The 23,857-nt window shown below is 60.8% G+C and overlaps 1 protein-coding gene across 2 annotated transcripts in view; it reads left to right on the forward strand.

Moving 5' to 3' along the window:
- The first annotated feature begins 416 nt into the window (after positions 1-416).
- Positions 417-23,857, forward strand: part of MACROD1 (mono-ADP ribosylhydrolase 1) — a 107,481-nt gene continuing 84,040 nt past the window's right edge. The window contains exons 1-3 of one of the 2 annotated variants that reach the window (XM_058662872.1): positions 417-851; positions 9,412-9,513; positions 9,889-10,005. In XM_058662872.1, coding sequence (XP_058518855.1) covers positions 554-851; positions 9,412-9,513; positions 9,889-10,005 — 517 coding nt within the window. In that variant the 5' untranslated portion in view covers positions 417-553. The remainder of the gene's footprint in view (positions 852-9,411; positions 9,514-9,888; positions 10,006-23,857) is intronic. The other variant, XM_058662873.1, reaches the window with a different exon arrangement.

A 23,857-nucleotide genomic window follows, 5' to 3' on the forward strand; every position in this document is an offset into this window, starting at 1 on the left:
TAGGAGGAGGCATCTCTCAGTTTGGGGCAGCAACTAGAGAGCCAAGACACGTGTCAGTCCCCCTACCCCCAGCCCTAAGACCGGCTGGGGACAGGAGATGCCGGCCCGGGTGACCCTCTTCTGGCGGCGCTAGTCTCGGCTCCACGGGGGCCTCACTCGGCTCTCCATAGCATGCGGGACTGGACGCGGAGAGGTGCGGAGGGCGCCCGCGGGCACGGCCGGGGACTCGAGACACGGAACCGCCAGGCGGCGCGCGGCTATCGCGCGTGGCGACACGGGGGCGCGGCCGGAGGTCGGACGGGGCGTGCACGTGTGCATACGAGTGCGCCGGCCCGGCCGGAGGCCCGAACTACAAGTTCCAGGGTGCCCAGCGGCGCGCCCGGGGTGTGTGTGCGGGGGGGGGGGGGGGCGGATAAGAGTGCCGGCGTCTCTCGCAGGCTGGGAGCAGGTCTGGCACCCGGCACCTGGCCCCGAGTGAAGACGGGAGCCACTTGTCCCGGACACCGTAAATAGTAGTTCCAGTGGGCGGGGAGCCGCCGCGCGCCGCCCGCTCATGTCTCTGCCGAACCGGGTGGCCGGCCGCCTGGCACAGCTGCGCGCGGCGGGACAGCGACTCGGCGCCCCGCGCCCCTGGCCCGGCCCCTCGGCGGGCGTCCCACGACCCCCTGGCACAGCGGGCGGACCCCCGGCGTGCCTGGGCGCGCTCGCTCCTCGCGCGCGGGCTTCCGCGGGAGTTGGGACTTTGGGGGCGGTGGCGGTGGGGCCGAGAGCCGGGGTGCGCACCTGGGCTCCCCTGGCCATGGCAGCGAAGGTGGACCTCAACACCTCCACCGACTGGAAAGAGGCGAAATGTAAGTGAGGCATGAGGGCGGTGCGAGGGGCGGTGCGACGAGAGCCCCGACTTAGCCCCTTCTGCCGGGACACCTGGGCAATCAAGACACCCCCCACCAGTGGCTCCCCTCCCCCTCTCAGCGCCACGCCCCCTCCCTCGTGGACTCAGCCCCACTGACTCCTTCCCGCAGCCCGGGGCCAGGTCGCAGGCAGGCGCAGCGTGAGGAAAGCCACTTTGCCCTGCCGGAGAAGACCCCCGACACCTCTCCAGAGCCCGTGCGGGACCCCCACCTTCTTCCACTGCGGAAAGGACACAAGCCCAGGGCTACTCTATTCCCCAAGGTCACGGGGCGTTAGGGCAGGGCTGAGTTGAGCTTAGCCAGCTCTCAGCAGTTGGCACAGTTGAAAGGGGAGAGCTTTGAAGGGATCAGGGCCAGCTACCCAGCAGGGGGCTCAAAAGTTCAGGGGCAGTGGGCTCCCCCACCCCCAGGCAGGCCTCTGCGGCCTGCACCTGCCCTGGGCATGTGGCAGGGTGCCCTTTTGCCTTCCCTGCTGGCTTCGGGCCATGTAAGTGCTCTGTCCTATTTCACAGTGTGGGTATGGGGGGGCCAGGAGGGAGGCACTGGTAGCAGGGTGGAGCTGGGGTGCTGTGCTTGGGAGAGCTGGCCACATGCCTTTCTTTCCGTTCCCCCCAAGGGGTCAGAATACTTTCTATGGCCTCCTGGACTGGACATGGGAAGGGAGGGAAGCCGACCTGAGGTGCCCCAGAGAGCCCCGCCTGGCCACCAGCTGCCCCTGCCCTTCAGGGTTCTGTCTGGGATGTGTCCTGGCTGGGTCCTCTGTCAGAAGCCCCAGGCTAGGCGGCTGGCTGTGAGCAACTGGTGAGACTGGACAGGCGGCCTGGGGCAGATGAGGCTGGGGTTAGAGGAATGGCGGCTGGTCCTGGTGCCTGGTAGTGAAAATCACGTTGACTGACACCTGCCGGGGCATCAGAGAGCATCTGAGAGGAGCCAGGCCAGACTGTCACACTCACTCTGCCACCCAGGGCAGGTGTCCCCGCAAGGAGGGTGGCTTCCCTGCTGCGTCCAAACGGCACAGGGCTGGGGTGTGGGCAGGCAGACAGCCGCTGCAGCGCCAGGGTTTGCTACCGGCCGGGGAGCCAGGCCCCCTCTCCATGCCTCCTGATGTGCTCACAGCTGGGATGTGTACCCAGTGGCATGGCTGGTGGCTACTGGGTCTGTAGGGCCATCAGGCAGGTGGCTGGGGCCCTGTCCACAAGGGGCTTCTAGTCTGGTGTTTGCTGAGCTTACGCAATTTGTCACGAGATAGCTGGGTCACGGGATGTGGCTGTGGCTTTCACCCCAGGGTCATTGCCCTGGACACCCTAAGGGCCTAGTCTCGCCTCGTGGCAGCCACTTCCCCCCAGGAGCCTGGGATTCAGGGGCCGCTGCAGGAGGCCCCGTGCCTGTGTCTTCTGGCCATCTGCTCCCCAGGAATCTGAGGGCCCTGCAGGGCGGGAGGGGTGGCCTCCGCTGGGCTCTGCCCCTGCCTGGGGTCTAAGCGAGGCCCCCAGACAGTCCCTCACTTTTTGTGCGCAAGGTGTGCCTTGTGCAGAGGTTGGTCACATGATAGTATGTGTTGTGGTTCCCAGATGTGCTGCTAGGCCATGTTGTGACAGCCACCTAGTGCTTGCCACTCCTCTTTTCTTTATTTATTTTAAAAGATTTATTTGTTTTTATTGGAAAGGCAGATATACAGAGAGGAGGAGAGACAGAGAAGATCTTCCATCCGATGGTTCACTCCCCAAGTGGCCGCAATGGCCAGAGCTGTGCTGATCTGAAGCAAGGAGCCAAGAGCCTCTTTAGGGTCTCCCACAACTGGGTACAGGGTCCCAAGGCTTTGGGCCATCCTTGACTGCTTTCCCAGGCCACAAGCAGGGAGCTGGATGGGAAGCAGGGCCATCAGGATTAGAATCGGCACCCCTATGGGATTCCGGTGCCTGCACAGTGAGGACTTTAGCTGGGCCCATGTTCTTTATTATCATATGAGGCTCAGCCACTGAGGTGGCCCAGTACTGCACCATGTGCTCCAGCATCCTGCCACATGTCTATATGATTTTCCTTGAGGTCAGTGACTGAGTACAGGGGTCTAGCTGGGAGTCCTTAAGATAACCTCTCCAGGGGTGGGGGTCCTTAAGACCTGGCTCTCATGTGTACCTGCTGGTGCAGGGACAGGTTCAGCCCTTCCCCTGCACCAGCCAATACAGGTACCAGTGGGGGCAGCTGGCTGTCCAGTCCCCACCCCCATCCTTGACTCTCATGGGAACTGGCAGGTACTACAGCCTAGCCCAGCCCAGCCCAACCCCAGTCCTGGCCCTCATGCTGTCTAGTGGGTGCTGCAACCACGTAAATTCAGCCCCACGAACCCCAACCAAGCCTGCCCCCAGCCCTGTTCTTTGTGCTTGCGTGCACATCTATGAGTGCTGTAACCTAGTTGGGGTGACCCCTCAGAACCTCTACCAGCAGGTATTGGAGCCTAGCCCAGCCCAGCTTGTCTCTCGCCCTGGCTGTCTGCACTGGCAGGTGCTGCTGCCTAGCCTGGCATGGCCCACCCTGACGCTGGCAGGTGCTATAACCTAGCCCATCCCAGCCTGTCCCCAACCCTGGCTCTTCACACTGGCAGGTGCTACTGCCTAGCCTGGCATGGCCCCCACTGAAGTTGGCGGGTGCTATGGCCTAGCCCAGCCCAGCCTGCCTGCTCCCAGTGCAGCCTTCATGAGCACTGGTGGATGCTATGACCTGATCAAGGCAACCCCAAAGAGTTCCTGGCAGACCAACCCCCCCATACAGGGCTCTCGTGAACATTGATGGGTGCTATGACCTAGCCTGGCCTGCCCACCCCAAGTTTCAGTTATCCTTGGCCGAGCAGGCCCCCCGGATTCTTCCTTCTGAGCCATCCCTGTCTCTTCTCCCTCAGTTATCTGCAGGTGCTGTGGCCTGCTCCATGGAAGTCCCCAGTAGTCATTTTGTACATGTCCAACAAACCCTCAGTGGCCCCCGTTCTGACCTGTCTGCAGCTCCCTTTCCCTGGCCGCTGTGCAGCCCTCCCCATCCCTGGGAGCACCTGCATTGTCAGCGGTCACTCCTACCTTGCCCAGGACACGGTGGGCTGGGGCCATGTGCTCTTTCTGTAGTCAGTGGCTGCATGGTGGTGTCGCGACCACGTGTGTGATGGCGACCCCATCCAGTGAGATCACCGTGCTTCACACGGGTAGGCACCCCCTCGTGGGAGGCTCCCACACCCCTGAGCTAGTGCCTGGTGGTACGTTTCTCAGAGCATGTCCTGATTGGCCCTCTGTCACGGCCTTTGGGCCCCTGGGTCATCGCAGTCAGGACCTGGCCTTGGGTGGGCAGAGCCCTGTGCTTTGGTGTCATCCCACACGCAGGCCCTAGAGCTATGTCCACGCTGCCCGGGCCTCAGTTTCCTCACCATTCAGTGGGACCAGGAGTGCCTGCCCGGAGTGTTCCAGGGCGCAGTGACAAAAGCAAGGTTCCCAGCGACAACCTGTCTCGTCTCCCTCCCGCATGCCTGGCTGTCTGCCCGTGTGTGGCCCCCACGCAGGGGCTCTGTCTATGTCCAGTTGGGGATCTGTGAGTCTTCTCATTGACCAAGCTCATGTGATGTAGCCGCCCCTCCCCCCAACTCATTTCTGCCACCAGCCGAAATTGTCGTGTTGAGCTTTGTCTCCTGGGGACACAGCCTTGGCAGGCCCCTGTGTGGCTAGGACCAGAGGTCAGGGGGGCAGGGAGGACTTGGGGCAAACAGTAAAGCCGTGAGGTCCCTCATGCCCTCCCGGTTGCCATGGGCACAGGTGATGGATGCCCTGCCAGGGAGCCCCACTCACAGTGGGCACCTGCTGCCTCCAGCTCGCTCTCCAAGTTGCGAGGGCCATAGAGACACTTCTTAGAACACATCATTGAATTCCCATTGGCCCAGTGCGCTTTATGGCTGCAGCTGAGCCTACTTCCTCCTGCTCAGTTGCCGCGCCCGGGGAGCCGCGTCGTCCAGGGTCAGGCCTCCCCATCAAAATTTACTGCAAACAATTTTTTACAACACCTGCCTCAGCGAGCTGTGAAATAATCTTCCCTCTTCGAAACCCAAGGCAAGTGCAAATGCATGTTTTACGCTGATCATATATATATATAAACCCTACACTTGTGTTCTGGGCTTGTATCTCATCTGGCCAGAGGAGGTAGAAAGTGCTAGAAATGTATGAGCCATGTCCAGCCCTGCTGGCGCGTGAAGCCGAGGCTGTGAGAGTGGCCGTTGACTTTCCATCCATTGCAGCCCCGCATTCTGCTGTGTCATCCCCCCAGGGATCAGCCGGGCCACCCCTGGTTCTGGGAATGGGAACACAGCACCTGGCTCGCTGGCCCTGGAAGGCTCCCAGGGACAGGGAAGGACCTGAGTGCAAGGGACAGGCTGGCCGATGTCCTTAAGGATGGCATCTGGGTGATTGTGGCCAGGGCTGAGGACACAGTTGCTTTGAGGGCTTGGCTGGAAGGAGGGGTTGTGCAGGTGCAGCGTGGGCGTTGAGAGGCTAGAGTCTCGCCTGTGACTGGCACAGGTGGTGCACTGGCACATGATGGCTGCTCCAGAGCCCATTGTGGCTCTGGGCTCCTGGACTGGGGTCCTCAGGGCACCTGGGACCTGCCACTATCGGAACCCGTATCCTACCTCTGCCATCCCCGGAGGGGCTGGCTATCTTGGCCCATTCCTCGCCCTCTGCTCCAGCTGTCTCCGTTTCTCTGCCCAGGTGCTATCTCTGGACACAGGGCTTCTATGCAGGCCGTCCCCGCTGCCTCATCCCCTCTGCCCTCATGGAGAAGCTCAGTGACTCGTGGGGCCTCCCACAATTGCCCACGAAAACCCACGTGTGCTGGGTGGATGGACTGCAGATGGCCATGGCCAAGGGCAAGTGAAGCAGAGGGACTAGACATGAAGGGGCCCGGCAGGTGCAGGAGCCCTGAGGCAGGGAACAGGCACTAGCTGTTTGAGAAGCTGAAAGGTGGCCCTGTGGGATCAGGGAAGACACAGGCTGACAGAGAGGCTGGTCTGCTGTGGGAAGAATCCAGGATACAGGGTGGGGTAGACCTGGGGTCAGCTGGGAGTCAGGGAGAGGGGAGGTGGGGGGAATTGTGTCTAGGGAGCAATGTGGAAGTGGTCTCATGGAGGTGAATTTAACAGACCTGCAGCTGGATGGGAGGTGGGGGTGGGAGTGGGGAAAGGGAGGAATGGGGGTGGGGAAGCTGTATTTGGGGTGGTTGTCCCCGCCCACCGAGGGAAGATTTGAGGGAAGAGAGCCCGGCTGGGGCGAAAGGTGAGGGGTGAGGGGAAGGCTCCACTCCGTGGAAGTGAAGGCCCCCCGGGAGAGTGTGGGTCAGCTGAGGAGGTGACGCCCCAGGGGACTTCCTGTCCACCAAGGCACACACTCACCCGTGACCTTGTGGGGCAGGTGCAGGGACCAGACTGGCTGGCCAGAGGGAAGAAGTGAAGGGAGGAAGGAATGTGGACAGCTGAGGACAGGGCTGGAGGGCAGGAGCCAGGCCTCTGGGAGGGGACGCTGGGACCCGTGGAGGGAGCGTGAGGTGCCAGCAGGTGGCTCCACTTCTGCCTGGAGGCTGAGCAGGTCGTTCTGCTGCTGGTGTTGCGGGGCATTGCGGGGCTGTGGGCAAAATCGTGGTTAGGAGGGTGCCTCCCCTTGGTGTTTGGAGACCCCCTCAGCAATTTTCCTAGCTTTGGGAACAGAAGAGGGGCTGGGGTCGCTCTGCTGAGTTTGCCTCTACTCAGGCTGCCCCCAGGCCGCCTGCACTACACGCACCCATCTCTGTGCTTACCCCAGCCGCCGGAGCTCAGGGAGTGCCTGGCTCCTTCTGGATCCCAGCATCCCGGGCTGTCCTGCTGGGGTCCCGTGCAGAAGGAAGGGGAAGGCAGCCCCCTCAGGGAGGGGGCACAGAGGGGCTGGTGCTGGGGTTTCATTGCCAACATCCCATATCTTTTTTTAAAAAAAGATTTATTTATTTTATTTTATTTATTTTATTTATTTATTTTATCACAAACTCAGATATACAGAGAGGAGGAGAGACAGAGAGGAAGATCTTCCGTCCGATGATTCACTCCCCAAGTGAGCCGCAACCGGCTGGTGCGCGCTGATCTGAAGCCGCTAGGCCACGCTCCCGGGGCCCCCAACATCCCATATCAAGTGATGGTTTGGGACCTGGCTGTTCCTCTTCCCCTCCAGCTCCCTGTTTGTGGCCTGGAAAAGCAATCGAGGCTGGCCCAAGTCCTTTGGGAACCTGCACCTGAGCAGGAGACCAGGAAGAGGCTCCTGGCTTGTGACTTTGGCTTGATCCAATTCTGGGTGTGGTGGCCGCTTGGAGAGAGAACCAGCAGGGAACACTACACCTCTTCTGTCACTCTGCCTTTCAAGTAAATTAATATATGTGTGTATCTTTTAGTAGGAGAACAGACAGGGCCAGAGAAATGGCCTATGAGCCATGAGGGATGCTAGAGGGGACTGGGCCAAGCCAAGGGACCTTGACTCCTTAGAAAGCATCACAGTGGGTCAGATCTGTGATATAATAAGTTAAGCTACTGCCTGCAACAACAGCATCCCAATATATATGGCACTGGTTTGAGTCCTGGCTGCTCCGCTTCCCCTGCAACCTGCTAAGGCACCTGAGAAAGCAGCGAAGGATGGCTGAAGCCCGTACACCCACATGGGAGATCCGGAAGAAGCTCCTCACTTCAGACCGGCCCAGCTCTGGCTGTTGTGACCATTTAGGAAAAGAACAACAATTTAAAAAAAAAAAAAGATTTATTTTTATTGAAAAGGCAAATATACAGAGAGGAGAGACAGAGAGGATCTTCCGTCCGATGGTTCACGCCCCAAGTGAGCACAACATCCGGTACTGCGCCGATCCGAAGCCGGAAGCCTGGAGCTCTTCCGGCTCTCTCACGCAGGTACAGGGTCCCAAGGCTTTGGGCCGTCCTCGACTGCTTTCCCAGGCCACAAGCAGGGAGCTGGATGGGAAGTGGAGCTACTGGGATTAGAACTGGTGCCCATATGGGATCCCGGCGTGTTCAAGGTAAGGACTTTAACCACCACACCGGGCCCAACAACAACAAATTTAAAAAACCAAATGTTTTGGGTCCAGCAGGGAAAGAGACACAGACAGGGCACCCCCATTTGCTAGTTCACTTCCCAAATGCCTGCGGTGACCAGGGCTGGGCAGGGCAGAAACCAGCAGTCAGGAGTGTAATCCAGGTGTCTGACATGGGTGGCAGGGATCCAGGCATACCGAACCGCCCCCACCGCCCCGTCCCTGAGTCAAGAGCCACAGCGGGCACTCAGATGGGGCTCAGACCCCCTAATTGTCTGGCCCAGCAGCCACGCAAAAGCATGGGTGGGTCATGTGACCTCGGTGCCCCTGGCACCCCACACTCCAAATGCCGCACACCCCCTGCTAGGGTCTGACATGCACTGTGCTTGCTGGCAGCCCCTCCTCGAGTCCCAGCCCTGTGCGGAATGCAGGATCCGTGTGGAGTAAGCTACCTGTGGCAGGTGAGGGAAGTGGCTGATGGGCAGCATGGATCGGACAGGTTGGGGATGGCCGTACCATGCCCTGAGCACACCTGTGGTCGGTGTGGCTGTGTGGGCTCTGCTTCACCACCACCACTGTGGGCAGGTGAGGGGACAGAGCCTACAATGGAACTAAGTGACTGGCAGGGAAAAGATGTTTGCATGGAAGCTTCCAGAAGGCCACAGTCCACTCTGAATGCTGTCCCAGATCTGCATGTCTACCGTGCGTTTGCTTTGTGCTTGGTGGCCGCTCCCCACAAGCAGTCAGTGGGGGCTGTGGTTCCAGGAGGGCTTGTCCCCCAGCTCAGAGCCTGGGTGTGCAGGCGGCTAGCAGCCAGCAGGGGGAGCGCGTGAGCCGCGAGCTTCTCGGAAGCCTCCGAGTGGCACTTGGGGGGCCTGACCTGGCTTGGCTGGCCAAAGCCTGGGGGGCACGGCTTGGAACAGGGGTCGCAGAGTCCGTGACCCAGTGGGGCTGTGACTCCCCGCTCCCCAGTTGTGGCCACAGGTGTCCTCCCTGCCTCTCAGTGCTCCTAATTTAGAGTGTGGACAGTTTTGTCTTGGGGTTCTGCTGGGGTCATCTCAGGGGGTCCCTTGGGCCCCGGGGTGTTGTTCTCCAAGGATGGCTGTTGTATGGCCCACCAATCATGAGGATCATGTCACCCGGGAACTGCTGACTGGTGTCGTTGAGTGCCATCAGCCCCCCAAGTCAGCTTGTGCAAGTTCATTTGGAATTGTTTGGGGGGACATCTCAGTCCCCCTTCTCCCCTCAAAGACATGAGGGCCTGGATGGATGGAGGCGTGGCTCTGACCCCAGTGCTGAGGGCAGGGCTCCCCGGGAGCGGTGGAAAGCTGGATGCACCCTGCACGGCGGGGTGACCCTGAGGGTGGGGCGCCCCTAGCCGGCTCCCCTTGACTCTCCTCCCCACCCCCACCCACAGCCTTTCTGAAGGGCCTGAGCGACAAGCAGCGAGAGGAGCACTACTTCTGCCAGGACTTCGTCAGGCTCAAGAAGATCCCCACGTGGAAGGAGATGGCGAAAGGTAGGCGTTGCAGGGCATGCGTGGGCAGCGGGAGCCGGCAGCTTGGGCACTGCTGGCGGCAGGCAGGCACTCAGCACCATCTCTCCCCAGGACCCACTGGGAGTCCAGGCCTGCCACTGGAGCCACCTGCCCACCCCTGCTAGGTTGTCAGGAGCTGTGTGTTCGGGGGAGAGGGAGCTCCCAGTCCCTGCACATGGCTGAGTGGGGCTCTCAGATCATTCACACCTCAATATTCATTCAAAAATGGGCACGGAGAGCATTCATCTCTGCCGGGCCTCCCCCTCCACCCATGCTCGGTCCTGCGTGGGGATGGGCAGCGAAGGTGGCCTCTCTGTGACCCCCATCCCCACCCTGTGGTGGTCCCTGCCTGTCCAGGAGTGGCCGAGAAGGTGGAGCAGCCCAAATACAAGAAGGACAAACAGCTCAATGAGAAGCTCTCCCTGTTCCGGGGTGACATCACCAAGCTGGAAGTGGATGCCATTGTTAATGCCGGTGAGTGGATGGCTGCCTCGGTCACCTCTGCCCCTGGCCGCCCACGCGGCAGGCTCCAGCGAGGCTTGGGCGCCAGGCGAGGGGGTCCCGCTGGCGCCTGAGGCCCTGCGGGGATGCCCAGACCCAGGACCCATTAGCAGCTGGAGAAGGGTGGGGGTGCTGCTGGAGCAGGGCCAGGAAGGTTGGAAGTGGAGTGTTTGGTCTGTGCTGGGTGGAGGCGGCCGAGTCCCCATGCCTGGCTTCCTTGCTGCGCCTCCATCATACCTGGACAGGTGGGGGAGCATGTGCAGGTGTCAGGGTGGAGTGGAGTGGCGCCCTGGCTGGCTGCTGCCCACCCAGCGTTCGCCTCTGCTGGCTCGGCACTTTATGGTGAGGAGTGCGGAGTGGGCTGCGGGTGGGGAAGGGCAGGCGGCTGGTTGTCTGGCTGAGGTCAGGTGTCAGAGGAAGGACCGTGGCCTGCTGCCGAGCCAGCATGGGCCCGGGAAAGTCCCATAGATGACCGGCCACTGAGTCCACAGCCCCTACTGTCCTAGGCGGGCAGCCGAGGCACGGGGCGCCTCTGGGAGGGGGGTGTTGCATTCACTGGGCCTGCCCCCACCCCCACCCGCAAGCTTCTCCCTGCTCCTTCATCTCACCCGAGGCAGCCATGCTGGCCGTGCTGGCCATGGGACCTGCCGGAGTTGCTGCTGCGGGCCGGCCAAGCTCCGGGACAGCCTTGGTACTGGTACAGTTTTGTCGGCTGGCTGTGCTGTTTTCTCGATGGGCCTCCAAGAAGGGGCGGCAGCACTGAGGCGGGGGAGACATGCCCCACTGGGCTCAGGTCTGGCAGCTGTCGGCCAGGAGGAGAGCCTTCTGCGCTTGCCCCAGGGTACGATGGGGTGGCTGGGCAGCCACACAGGTCCCCCCTCCAGGGTGCTGGGGACATCTGCTGATGTTGGCCTGTCCTCTCTGTTGTCCTTCCAGTCGGGGGACAGAGGATCGACGTAGGGGCCCAGGTGGGTGAGTGTCTAGGAGGCAGATGGAGTGGGTCCATGGGGCTGTGAGTGGTGGGTGATTTACATGCTTGGGATGCGGTGGCTCCGTCTGCTTCTCGTTCGAAGAGGTACCAAGGACTTGGCTTCCCCGTGTTCCCGTCTGGCTTCCAGTTGCTCCTGGGCACAGTTGCGAGGGATGGTGGGCAGCCTTCCCAGGGCCACGGGAGCTGGGGATAACTCGGCCAGAGCCTGAGGGCAGCCTTGTGCTCCGTACCCTAACCCCTAATCCCCAACACTGCTGCCTGTCTTGGTGGTCCTTCGGGCCGCAGCCCTGTGTTCCCTACAGTTCCCTGCCTCAGTTTACCCTACGCCTCACAGCTTGTCTCCCCAGGAGGAGGCAGGCCTAGGCCTGCCAGGAGCACCCCCTCCGGCCCTCGGCCCGCCGACCGCCAGGGGGCAGCAGAGCCCGCGGTCGCTGGGCACCCGTAAATCAGCCTGTTTATTAGCGGAATGAAAGTCGTGGGCATGGCAGGGCTTTTGTCGAAGCCGCATAAATCCGCGTCTGGCCGTGTGGAACCCATGTGTGCTTAATTCATATGTAAAGTTTCAAGCAGGAGGAGAAGACGTGTCCATTAAATTCTATTTGACTTGATTATAATCATTAGCCGTGAATAATTGGCGCTCGGCGCCGACCGCTGAGCCGCCACAATGGGTGAGAGGAGAGAGCGATTATCTCGGGTGGGAACGTCTACATTTTGCTTTTTGAGACTAGAGCACTGTTGATCCCCGGGCGTTGGTGGCCCGTGGACAGCAGTGCCAGCTGGACTGGGCAGAGGCTCTGGGCCCTGCTTCCTGCAGGACTGTGTGTGCTGACTGGGGGGGAGCTCATGCCTGCTGGCTGGGGTGGGGGCTGTGGCTGTTTGGGTTGTTGCACCCGCAAGCACCCTGGGAAGGATTGGAATAGGATTGGGATTGGACGCACCGTGCTGTTTCCTCCCCACAGAGGGCCCAGCCCCGCGGCGTCCCTCCAGCTGGCGCTCCAGGGACAGCCCTGCAGCCTGGCCCACCAACAGGTGCTTGAGAGTGATGTGGTGGGCATTTCTGTGTGTATGTGAGGGGATGGGGGTGATGTGAGTGTGTTAGTATGGTGATAGACTGTGCATGTGTGTTGTGTGTGTGATAGCATGTGTATCGGGGTGTGTGTGATGGTGAATATGTATTGGGGGGTGTGTGTGATAGTGTGTTGGGGTGTCGTAGGGAGCTGGTGCAGAGCACAGGGGGTGCCTACCTGTGGATAGCAGGAACAGGCCCCGAGGCTGCCTGAGAAGTTGTGGGCCTCCGCAGGCCACTTCAGCCCTGCCTCTGGGCTGCTGGCCAAGGCTGCTTGCTCAGGCCATGCCGGGCGAGACCCAAGCTCCTGCCCATGAGACCTGCCGCATCCATCGTAATTAAATTGGGGCTGCCATGTGACTGAGATAAGCTGGAGGGTTCCATGGGCCCCAATTAGGGAGAGGAGAGGCTGGGAGGAGCTGGTGGGGAGCTCGGGGCCAGGGATCCCCACCTGGGGGTACTGTGGCCTGCAGGGCACTGGCGGCTTCTTTGCCAAGGCGGGGGGTGGGGAGGTGTGACCTTCATTGAGGCTTCTGTGGCCAACAGGCAGCTGGGTCCCAGACCAGAAGCGTCCGGGACAAACACAGACCCCGATCTGTCTGGCCGCCCAGCCCTGACCTATGGGGTGTCATGGGGGGAAAGGCAAGTCTTTGTGCCCAGAAAGAGATGCCCAAGCTGCTCCTTACATTTTCCTCTGGTGGATGACATTGCACTGTGCCCCTCGTCCCAGGGCAGACGGTGTGGACAACACGAGTCCAGTTGCAAGACCCCCATCAGTCATCGGGAGTCAGGCCCAGCTGCTGAATGGGCTGTGACGTGCCCAGCACCGGGCACGCCACACCACACCACGCCAGGACTGGTTAATCCTGCGGGGTTGCGCAGTCCAGGTGCTGGGGAACAGGCGGGAAGCCATGTCTCCCAGGGACAAGCCGGCCTTGCCGGGAGTTCTTTAAGCCGCTTATTGATTTAAAATAAGGCATGAAGTGGCGCTACGTTTCCTTAAGACCCAGGGCTTTGATTTGTGAAAATCTGCCGGCCGCGGCCCGCATGCCCCCTCCCAGTGAGCCCGCGGATGCCCAGGCCCCAGCCCTTCCCGCCACCGCGCCTTGGTGATTTAGAGACCGCCTCGATGGACTGAAGCAGGGGGGCCGCAGGGATGCAGACTGCCTTGTGGGAAGCGTTCTGATGCTAAACTGTCGCCATAAATTGCTTTATCTGTCACTTCACATTTCAGCGTGTTTGCTGAGGCCAGCCGGCCAGCGGCTACACGGGCGCGGGCCTGGTGCGCCGGGCTCTGTGGTCGGCGGGGCACACGGACACAGCTTGTGGGAGGCCATGCTGTGTTCTATCCTCCCCCCCCTGGGGGTCCCCCAAGGACTAAGGGCTCTCAGGGCAGAGAAGGACTCATCATCAGACTTCCCGGCCCGCGTCCAGCACTGGGAGGGGGGCTGCCACAGCCACGCTTTCTAACCTCCCGTAAGCAGTGGGGTACAGGAGCAGCAACAGAGGAGTGCCTTCCCCCTGCACACACCTGCTTCTGCCTGGGGAAGGTCCAGAGACGCCCCCCACCCCGTGCTCAGATGAGGGGTCTCAGGGTTGCTGTGCTGGGTGGAGGTGGGGCTCAGTCAAGCTCGTTGTTTCACCAGCCCACCCTGGGGTCCAGTCTGGGAGCGAGGGGCTGGGGGAACCAGGGAGGCTGGTGGGGAAGCCTGGGTCCGGGTGTCCTCCCTCCGACATGCTGGAGGCTGCCCGGGTGACTGGCTCCCACAAGGTTGAGCGGTGGTTACATAAATCCGTGACTGATGGATTCCTGCTGAATTATTGAGATGCCCTCCTGATGAACAGAGCTATGGCTGGTGGGTGGGACCCTGGGAGGCCCTGGAAAGGTCCTCCTGTCCCCCTCCGCCCCCCAAGGACTTCCGAGCGCCCTGGTCCTTAGCCGGAACCTTCCACTTCCACGGGACCAGCCCCGAGAGCCGGAGCCTGGACCCGAAAACTCACGCTGTCTTGGGTTTGAGCAAATGTCTGTTGAATGAAGGAGTGATCAGATGCCCTTGGGAGGCAGTCAGCAGTGGAGAGGGGCTGTGGGAGCCTCGGACCCCCTCAGGGGCACGCCTCTCTTATTGTCCCAGAAGTGGTTCCTTTGTTTTGCTGGATGGGGTCGTCATGTACTTCCTGGGGTCTTAGTGTGGCTCTGGGGAACAAGGCATGCGAACCAGTGCCTGCCCTCCGGGCAGCTGCAGTCCCCTCGGAGGGAGACAGTGACAGCCCAGAGAGGGTGCTGTCTGCTGCCTGCTCAGGGTCACACAGCAGGAAGTGAGCCTCAAAGCCGACTTCCCGCCTCCCAGCTTCGAGCACTGTCCGGGCAGCCCTTCTCTACAACAGACCCCAGCCACCTCCCCCTCCCCGCTGTGCCAGGGAGTGGTGGCCCGCCCGCGAGGTGACCCTGGAGTGAGTCCTGTCCTCCGCTGCTCTGTCCTTGGGGCTGCCTGGCCGGGCACGGGCACCTGCACGCCCGCCCACCCGCGTCCCCGAGGTGCTGAGCCGAGGAGGATGGAGCTTGTGGGAATGTGTGTGTTTTGAAATTAATGGGGGCCATTAAACTGGCTGAGCATGAAAAGGGCTGGATGTGCGGCCCTTGGCTTGCGCCGCCGAACTCATCCGTCCGTGCCTGGGCAGACGGTGCCTAGTGGGCCCCTGGGTCCCCAGGCAATGAAGGGGTCCCCGCCCTGCTCCCCTTCCTGAAGCGGGAGTCCTCTTCCCCCTGACACCAGGCTCTGTGCAGATGGTGGATCTGGTGGGGTAGCCACTGAGTCCTCCCGGGACCCGCAGGCTGCGCCTAAACACACTCTCCTCCCTGAGCCTAGGGAGTCCTGGCCAGGCCTGGTTTCAGCGTGAGGCGGCCTCAGGGACTCAGTGCAGGCCCTGTTCCGTTACCTCTCCCTTGACCCTTGCAATGGGGACCCTCTGGAATTTCGGAGCTGGATTCCCGGGTCTGAGTCCACTCCACTGCGTACTGGCTGTGAGGTCTCAGGCAGTCCCCCAAGCCCTCAGTTTTCTCCTCTGAGAAATGGATGTGATGGGTTCCACCCCCTGGAATTATGTATTCAGTGTTTAGCACATGCCTGGCAAGATGGGTCCCTTGGGACATGCTGTTGCTGCCCCAGGGGCTCCTTGGGCCTGCCTGGCAGGTGTGCTGCCTGTTGGAAGCTGTCTCATATCTGGGGCTGGGCTAGGCTGGAGAGCAGGCAGGTGGCTCAGGGAATCGCACCTCCTGGCAGTTGGGGTCTTTCAGATGGGGGGGGTGTTCTGGCCAGGGGCCCCTCCCTGGCCTTCCCCTGAGCAGTTCTGCCACATGGGCGGCCCCCTTGCCCTCTGCGTCCCAGCATCTGCACTCCTGGTTTTCCCTTGCAGCTGATGTGTGCATCTGCTTGCCTAGGCCCAGGTCAGAGGGACGGGGAGGGGAGGCACTGCTGAGGTACCCCTGCATTCTGCTCACACCTGCAGCCGTCCTGGGGCGTGGCCAGGTCTGGCTGTGCCCACGGGGTGGCCTCGGAGGCCTCTGCAGTGGACCTGGGCTCTGGTCCATCTGCTCCTCTCTCGGGCACACTCTGTTTCTGTGTCATCTGTATGGGGGAGGGGGGAAGCAGTGAACAAATGGCCAGCAGCAATACACCTTGTGCTGGTGGCTCCTAACTGGAAACATTGCTGAAGATTTATATATTTGTTTATTTTTTTAAAAGATTTATTTTTTATTACAAAGTCAGATATATAGAGAGGAGGAGAGACAGAGAGGAAGATCTTCCGTCCGATGATTCACTCCCCAAGTGAGCCGCAACGGCCGGAGCTGTGCCGATCCGAAGCCGGGAACCAGGAACTTCTTCCGGGTCTCCCACGCGGGTGCAGGGTCCCAATGCATTGGGCCGTCCTCGCCTGCTTTCCCAGGCCACAAGAAGGGAGCTGGATGGGGAAAGTGGAGCTGCCGGGATTAGAACTAGTGCCCATATGGGATCCCGGGGTGTTCAAGGTGAGGATTTAGCCGCTAGGCCACGCTGCCGGGCCCATATTTGTTTATTTTTATTAGAAAGATTTACAGAGAGAAAGAAACAGAAAGAGCCTCTGTCTACTGGTTCACTCCTAAAGTGGCCACAACAGCCAGAGCTGAGCTAAAGCCAGGAGCCAGGAGTTTCTTTAGGGTCTCCCACACGGGTACAGGGGCCCAAGGTTTTGAGCCATCCTCTACTGCTTTCCCAGGCCACAAGCAGGGAGCTGGATGGGAAGTGAAGCAGCTGGGATACAAACCAGCACCTGTATGGGATCCTGGCACATGCAAGGCGAGGATTTAGCCTCTAGACTATCACACCGGACCCACAAGATTTATTTATTTACCTAAAAAGTAAAGTCACACAGAGATCTTCCATCCACTGGGTCACTCCCCAAATGGCCACAGTAGCCACAACCTGACCAGGAGCTTCTTCCAGGTTTCCCACCTAGGAGCAGGTCCCAAGCCTGTGTCGTCCTCTGCTGCTGTGCCTGGTACGTTAGCAGGGAGCTGGATCAGAAGGGGAGCAGCTGGGACTCAAAACAGGTACCCATATGGATGCTTGACATTGTTGGCTTAGCTTGCTATGCCACAGTACCAGTCCCCAATCCACACTCCCAAGCCTCACCCCACCCATCCTGAGAGCAGGAACCCCCTTCAGGCCCGGGCCAGCCCACTGGCTCAGGGTCTGTCCCTCGTCAGGGCTTACGGTGTTACACACCATGGCCAAGGCTCAGGGTGTCTGTGCCGTAGGTCTCCGAGGGACATACGAAAGTCCACGGAAGGACAGCTCGTCAGAGCAGGGACCGGGCAGCTTCTATCTTTGTCGGTGGAGGGAAGTCAGGAGCCAGGGAGGGCTGTGGCGGAGGACCGCCCAGGACGGGATGGAGCCGGCTTCGGCTGGCGTGCCAGGTGTTGCCCAGAGGTTGGACTGTGAGCGCAGCGGAGTCACCAGGCAGCTCGTGGCATCCAGCCTCAACGGGCAGCCATGAAAACAGGAGTTCAGGGACTGCCCAGCATCCCCACCTATGGTGCTGGTGTTGGCTTTATTAATGCTGTCTGCTTGCATTTCCCATTGGGCTTCGATGCCATTGAACTTTTGAAAAGCAACAGCTCCCTCACTGAGCGTGCTGAGGGAAACAGGAACCGCTGGAAGCCACGAAGCAAATGGCCCAGAATGCATGTTCGCAACTGGAGCTTGGGACGAGCAGGTGGGGGTTGCTGGAAGGAGGTGGGGGGCCCTTGCTGGGGGTAGGGTCTTCTGAGTACAAAAGGCAGCTTGGAACTTGCTAGCAGCTTTGGTGACAAGGGAAATGGGCTTTGGGGAAGTCGGTTGACATTTCCTTTCAATCCATGCTCTGCCTTTTTCTCCACTCTCCTGCCCTTGTCTCCTTGTCGGCAGTCTGTCTCCTGCCCCCAGAAAGTTCTTTGTCGCCTCACGCAGCCACCTCGTCCCAGCTGGGGAGCCCTTTCCCTGGGTGTGTGCTGGAGGTTGGCTTCTGCCATTTTCTCTCCTGCCATGGCCTGGCCTCCCAGCTGGGCTTCTGGGCCCCTTGCCTTGCCCTGGGCCCACTGGGTAGGTGGCTGTAGCTCCTCTCAGACGCACCTGTGACTAATGAGGCTTGCTCCCGGGGGGCCACCGAGTTTAAAAACGTGTCATCGTCAATTGGAGGCAGAGGCTCATGCCTGATGAGGGTGGCCTGGGGATGGTCGCCCCTTAGTAGTAGCTGGCTGTGTGCCCCAGGGGGCTGCCCATGCAGCCGTGGACCTCAGCCCCTCACAGCCTCCTCCCCTCCCACCCTACAGAGACCTGGGGAAGCCCCAGTGCAGGGAGGGGGTCTTCTCTTATCTCCCCATCTTGGAGGCCGAACCTATGGCTGATTCCGTGTCAGGTGTACGTTCTAATCTCAGAAGCGGAGAAGGATGAGTGACTTCCGGGCATGAGGCCCCAAGAAGGCCCTCACAGCGCCCCCTGACCAACCCCCACAAGGGCTGGCAGGCAGGCGTGATGTGTGGGTCCTCCAGCAGAGCCTCCCTGTGGGAGACACCCACAGTGCCTCTCCTCAGCCTTGTTGCTTCCTTGCTGGGAAGGGACTGTGGGGGTCATTTGGTCCATGCCCCTTCTTCTGGGCAGGTGGCCTCCTGACTGGTGGGCCGGAGGGTGCACCTCTGCCCTTTCAGTGACCTGGGATGTTGTTCCGTGCTACGGGGATGGCAGATGACTTATCTGTAACCCAGAGCTTCTCACCATGTCGCCTTGAAGGAATGATGAATGAATGATTGGGTGCGGGCACATGGGACCTGTTTGAAGCGTTGCTCTAGTTTGCGGGCTTGGTAACAGCCGCTGCTTGGAGGGAGCTGAGCCCGCTAGCCCACCCCTACCCCGCTGAGGTCCCACACCTGCCTCTAGTGATTGTGGCGTCCATGTCTGGGTACAGCAGGGGGTGATCTTGGCCTACAGCCTCGGATCCCGGCAGGGAGCTCAGCTGGAGTGGGAGGGGGCTTGAGGCAGGGGGCGGGACCTGGGGGCGGTGGTGTCATGGGCTGGCAGTGAGAGGTTCAGTGGGCCCTGGCAGCCTCGAATGTCCGCACACCACCTGCTGCAGGGAGTCCAGGCTTGCCCCACCCCTGGCTGCTGGGAGGCCTCGAGGCAGCCGTTGCTCTAAAAAGGGGCCTTTATTTTTCCTGTCTCCCTAAATGTTATTGCTTTTACGGGCTCCAGCAGTCAGCTTCATAGCCTGTGCGCACACATCTGGTGGAACACAGGAAGCACTGGAGGAAAGACGACCCCGGGGCTGGTTCTGACCCAGGAGGCCAACCCAGGGGGCAGGTGCGTGTCCCCTCCCAGGTCAGGGGACAGGTGTGTGTCCCCTCCCAGGCCAGGGGGCAAGTGCATGTCCCCTCCCAGGCCAGGGGGCAGGTGTGTGTCCCCTCCCAGGCCAGGGGGCAAGTGCATGTCCCCTCTCATACCAGGGGGCAGGTGTGTGTCCCCTCCCAGGCCAGGGGCCAAGTGCATGTCCCCTCCCAGGCCAGGGGGCCAAGTGCGTGTCCCCTCCCAGGCCAGGGGGCAGGTGTGTGTCCCCTCCCAGGCCAGGGGGCAGGTGTGTGTCCCCTCCCAGGCCAGGGGCAGGTGCATGTCCCCTCCCAGGCCAGGGGCAGGTGTGTGTCCCCTCCCAGGCCAGGGGCAGGTGCATGTACCCTCCCAGGCCAGGGGCAGGTGCGTGTCCCCTCCCAGGCCAGGGGCAGGTGCGTGTCCCCTCCCAGGCCAGGGGCCAGGTGCGTGTCCCCTCCCAGGCCAGGGGCAGGTGCGTGTCCCCTCCCAGGCCAGGGGCCAAGTGCATGTCCCCTCCCAGGCCAGGGGGCCAAGTGCATGTCCCCTCCCAGGCCAGGGGCAGGTGCGTGTCCCCTCCCAGGCCAGGGGCAGGTGCGTGTCCCCTCCCAGGCCAGGGGCAGGTGCGTGTCCCCTCCCAGGCCAGGATTATGTGTAGGGACTGTCATTGCTGCAAGTGGGGGCAGGGAACTGTGGGCCCTGCAATTCTGATGGATGAGGTAGTGCACCTGGTGGGATGAGGGTGGCCTTCCCATCCTCCTGGCACTCCTTGGGTGCTGGCGGGTACACCCCTAGTCCCTGACAGTGTAGATTCCTCCGTGCAAGTTAAAAATTACTCTGGGTTTGGCTAGCTCTTTACAGGCCCTGCCAATAGGAGATGCCTTTTTGTCACCCCCTTCCCACCCCACAGCAGGAGGAGCGGAGGAGGGAGAGGGGCAGGGATTGGCGGACCATTTGAAAACGCAGGCCTGCCCTTCTGTTTGCTGGGGCCAAGAACCCTCCCTTCCCAGGAGGTCCCCAGGCTGTGGCTGTTGCTTTTCTCCTCCTGGCTTATTGTGCAAAAAGCTCCCACAAATCAATAAGAATACTGGGGACAGATGGGGACAGGTGTTTCTGGTGGGAGGTGGACCTGTGACCAGCAGTAATGCAGAAAGACCTTGCTGGCTTGGGGAGGCCGTTACAGTGAGTTCCTCTCCTACGCAGATATGGGTGCTGAGGGCCTGTGTGTGCAGCCCGGGAGACTGCCCTTTCCCGTGTGACCTCTGTGGTTTTCACCCCAGGCCGGCCACAGCAGGTGCTGACACATGTGAGCTGTGCGGCTGGGATCCCTCTGGCCCGGCATCTTGTAGGTTGGGCTGATACCCCTACCTGCTCTCTGCCAGGGATGCTGTTTCCTCCACTTCCCCTTGGCCAGCTCTGGTCCCCTTCCAGCCAAGGGGCCGCCTGCTTCTGGAACCTTCCCTTGCCTGAGTTGGTACCTCTTTCCCCCTTCATTGAGTTCTTTCCTTCTGCAGGGCCTGGGCTGCAGCGGGGAGCTAGGGAGCTGTGGCCTCTACACCTGGGACCCCTGGGGAGCCATGAGTTCTAGCCAGCCCTGGGACACCAGCAGGAGTCCTGAGGCGGCTATGTGTGTGTGTGTTGGGAGGCTCAGCTCCCGGCAGTGCAGGGCAGGCCAGACGGAGCCCAGCGCTGCTCCTGCAGGACCCAGCCCTCCCCAGGTAGCCCTTATCTGCCAAGCCCAGAGTGGCCAACCATGGTGGCGCTGCCTTTGAAGTGTGACTTCAGAGGGAAAGAGCTGCCCGCAGCCGGCCACAGTCCAGGGGAGTCTGGGGTTTCATATCCTTAGGTCACCCTCTGCTCACCTCCCCTGAGCCCAGGCCTGGTAAAAATACTGCCCCAAGCGTCCTCCATCACCGGCTTCTGTTTGCACCACCAACCCTACAAGGCCCAGCCTTCTGTGCCCAGTCCCCCAGATGGAAGTGGACATCCGCTTTCACCCTTCCTCCAGGGGGAATAAAATGGCCCATGTCCAGTCCCTGCCCCTGAACAGCACCTGCCTTAGCATGGGGAATCCATGCTAGTCAGGGAAGGCTTCCTGTAGGAGGTAGCCTGGGGGGAAAAGCCTGCACCTACATGGTTCTGTGCTAACCTGTGTTTTGTCCCTGGGCAGGCTGCTTTGGTATGTCTGTTCCTTGCTCTGCTCAGTGTAAACAATGGTCCCGCTGTGTGACAGGAACTTGTGACAGATGCCTGGCGCCCTGGGACCCTGCTGCTGTGCAGCTTTGGGGAAATCCCCCTTCCCAGTTAGTGAAGGAGCAGATCCAGTGGTCACACGGGGAGGTGCCATGTTTGTGAGACCTCCCCCCCCGCCGGCGCCTGGACCAGCCTTGCCAAGCCTCTCTCTGTGCCAGCTTTCCGAGGAACAGGCAGCTCGCAGGAACACTCTTCCCCACCCACCTGCACCTCCCCCACCGCCCGCTGGAGGGGGCCTGCTGCTTCTCTGGGGATCGCCCAGCCCTGGCCCCGTCACCCAAGGGTTTCTGATCTTGGCCTGCAAGAGGCCCCCAATTCCTTTTTCCTGCTTCTCACCACAACGAATCCATTTGCCAGGGCCCCGATCCAAGAGAAAGCTAATTAAAGAATTTCTGCTCTTGGCGCAGCCAGAGCCTTCAGGCTCCCCCACCAACTCTGTCCTGGAGTGTGTGAACACAGGCAGGAAATGGGGTGTAGGGCTCTGAGAAGGGGATCCTGGGCATCCTGGCCTCTTAGAATGAGGGGTTGCCTGGGCATCTCCCAGAATTTTAGGGGGGGGAAGGTGGGCACTGACCCCTCCTCCATAGCCCTCCAGGGCAGTGAAGGAGTGGAGTCCCCACCTTGTCCACCTGCTGTTCTGACAGGCCCACTGCCTGGGCTGCCCTCGCCCTCCAGGGTCCCTACGCCACTTGAGTTTGCTTGCTTCTCAAGGACTTTGTCTTTATTTAAGACTTCTGGAGAGAAAAAGAGATCTACATCTGCTGCTTCGTTCCCCAAATAATCAAAACCAGGAACCTAGAACTCCTTCTGGGTCTCCCATGTGCCTGGTGGAAACTCACACGCTTGAGCCATCCTGCAGCCTCCCAGGGCGTGCAATCTCAGGAAGGTGGATGGGAAGTAGAAGCGAGACTTGGTCCCAGGCGCTCGGCTACGCATGCAAGTGTCCCAAGGGGTGGGAGAGGCCTCCAGGCCACGACACTGCTCCCTAGAGACTTTCACCAGACAGCCAGCCACTGGTGACGGGCAGAGGCCTCGGGGTCGCATTCACAGTAGATGCTCAGAGACAACTTGTTGATCCTGTGCTTGGCAGGCAGGCAGCTCGCAGGACAGGGCAAGGGTCCTTACCCTCCTGCTACCTTTAGGAAACTTCTGGAGGGGGAGGGGAGGGATGGAGGTTCTTCCCCATGCAGCCCCCCTAACCCCCCCCATCGGGTCCCTGCACCCTTAAGTCCTGGTGCCTCCATGGGAATGAAGCACATTGAAACCCACAGGTGTCTTTTCGGGAACACGTGGGGCACCGGCGGCCTCGTGGAAATGAAATGATAAGAAATTGCCGCTGAATTCTGGGCAGAAGTAAATTACTTAACACCTGAGGCAGGTGGAGATGTGGCTGCCACTGCGGTGGCTTTTAATAAGCCGGTCTCCGAGGCCGCCGCTTCCTCTGGGAGCCAGCCGGCGTCTTCTCCAGGCGTAATTTCATTGTGTCCTAGGCTTGGCAGCGGTGCAAATAAGATCTCACTTCCCCCATAAATCTCCATGGGGGGAGGTCAGATCGCATCAGTATTGTCTGTCAGCAAGCAGGACCCACGTACTCTGCCAGGGAGGAGGGACCAGCTGCCACCACCCAGACCCACCAAGGTGGAGCCTCAGGGCTGACCAAAGTTGGGGGATGGCTTCCATCTGTTTGGGACCCCCCCAACCCAAGCAGGCTGCTCTGGACCCACTGCCACAGAGTTGGGGTGCAGGCTATGGTTGGGGAGGTCCTGCCCCCTCCTGGTTGGAGGCTGCAGGAAGCCAAAGATGTTCCCCGGGAGGAAGAGGAAGGAGAAGGGACATTTCCAGCACCCAGTGGTGGCCGGGTCTCTTGCTGCAACCGGTTGTGAGGTGGACCCTGTGGTCCTGACTGTCAGCAGATGGGGTCACCTGGGCTGTGGGATCCCAACCAGCAGGGGGCTCCTGCCTGCCTTCTGTGGGTCCTGATGCATCTCGGCTGCAGTGGCAGGTCTGGGGTCCTGGTTTTGCAGGGTATCAGGCGTCGGCTGGCCATACAGAGCAGGGGTGCCAGGGAGAGTTCTTGGACTGTGGGGATTTCCTCTCTGCTCAGCCTTGGGTCTGCCTGAGGGGGCTGGCCAGCCCTGCTGCTCTCCCAGAAGGGTGGGCTCTGTCTCTTAGGCCACCCACCCTTTCCCAGAAGTGATCTCTTCCTTGGTTTGATCTAAAATGCAGGGCCTGGAACCTTCTCCTGGGGCTTGTAGCAGGCCCAGCCCCGGCTGTGCCTCTAATCCCTAGCAGTCCCCCTGAAGCTTATGGGCCCCCACCCTACCCCTCCCAGTCCTCTTACAGGCCAAGCTGGGGCCAACCTTGGCCTTCCTGCCCCCTGCACTGGGCAGGCTGGGCTGGGGGTGTGGCCAGGGTGCTTTAGCTGGTGGAGACCCACCTGTGGGAGCCTCTGCCCCCTTTGCTGCATCCATGAGCGGACCCTGCAGGGGTGAGGCCATGTCGGGGTGGGGTCGGCACCCCTGCCCTGGGGAGACCCACATCCCAACCCCTTCCTGCCCCTGTGGAGTAGACAGAGCAGTACCTATGGTTTCTGTGCTCCTGATTTTTTTTTTTTTAAATTTCGTTTTGAAAATACAAATTTTA

Source organism: Ochotona princeps, chromosome 4, assembly GCF_030435755.1.
Source record: "Ochotona princeps isolate mOchPri1 chromosome 4, mOchPri1.hap1, whole genome shotgun sequence".
In the NCBI taxonomy this organism is placed as follows: Eukaryota; Metazoa; Chordata; class Mammalia; order Lagomorpha; family Ochotonidae; genus Ochotona; species Ochotona princeps.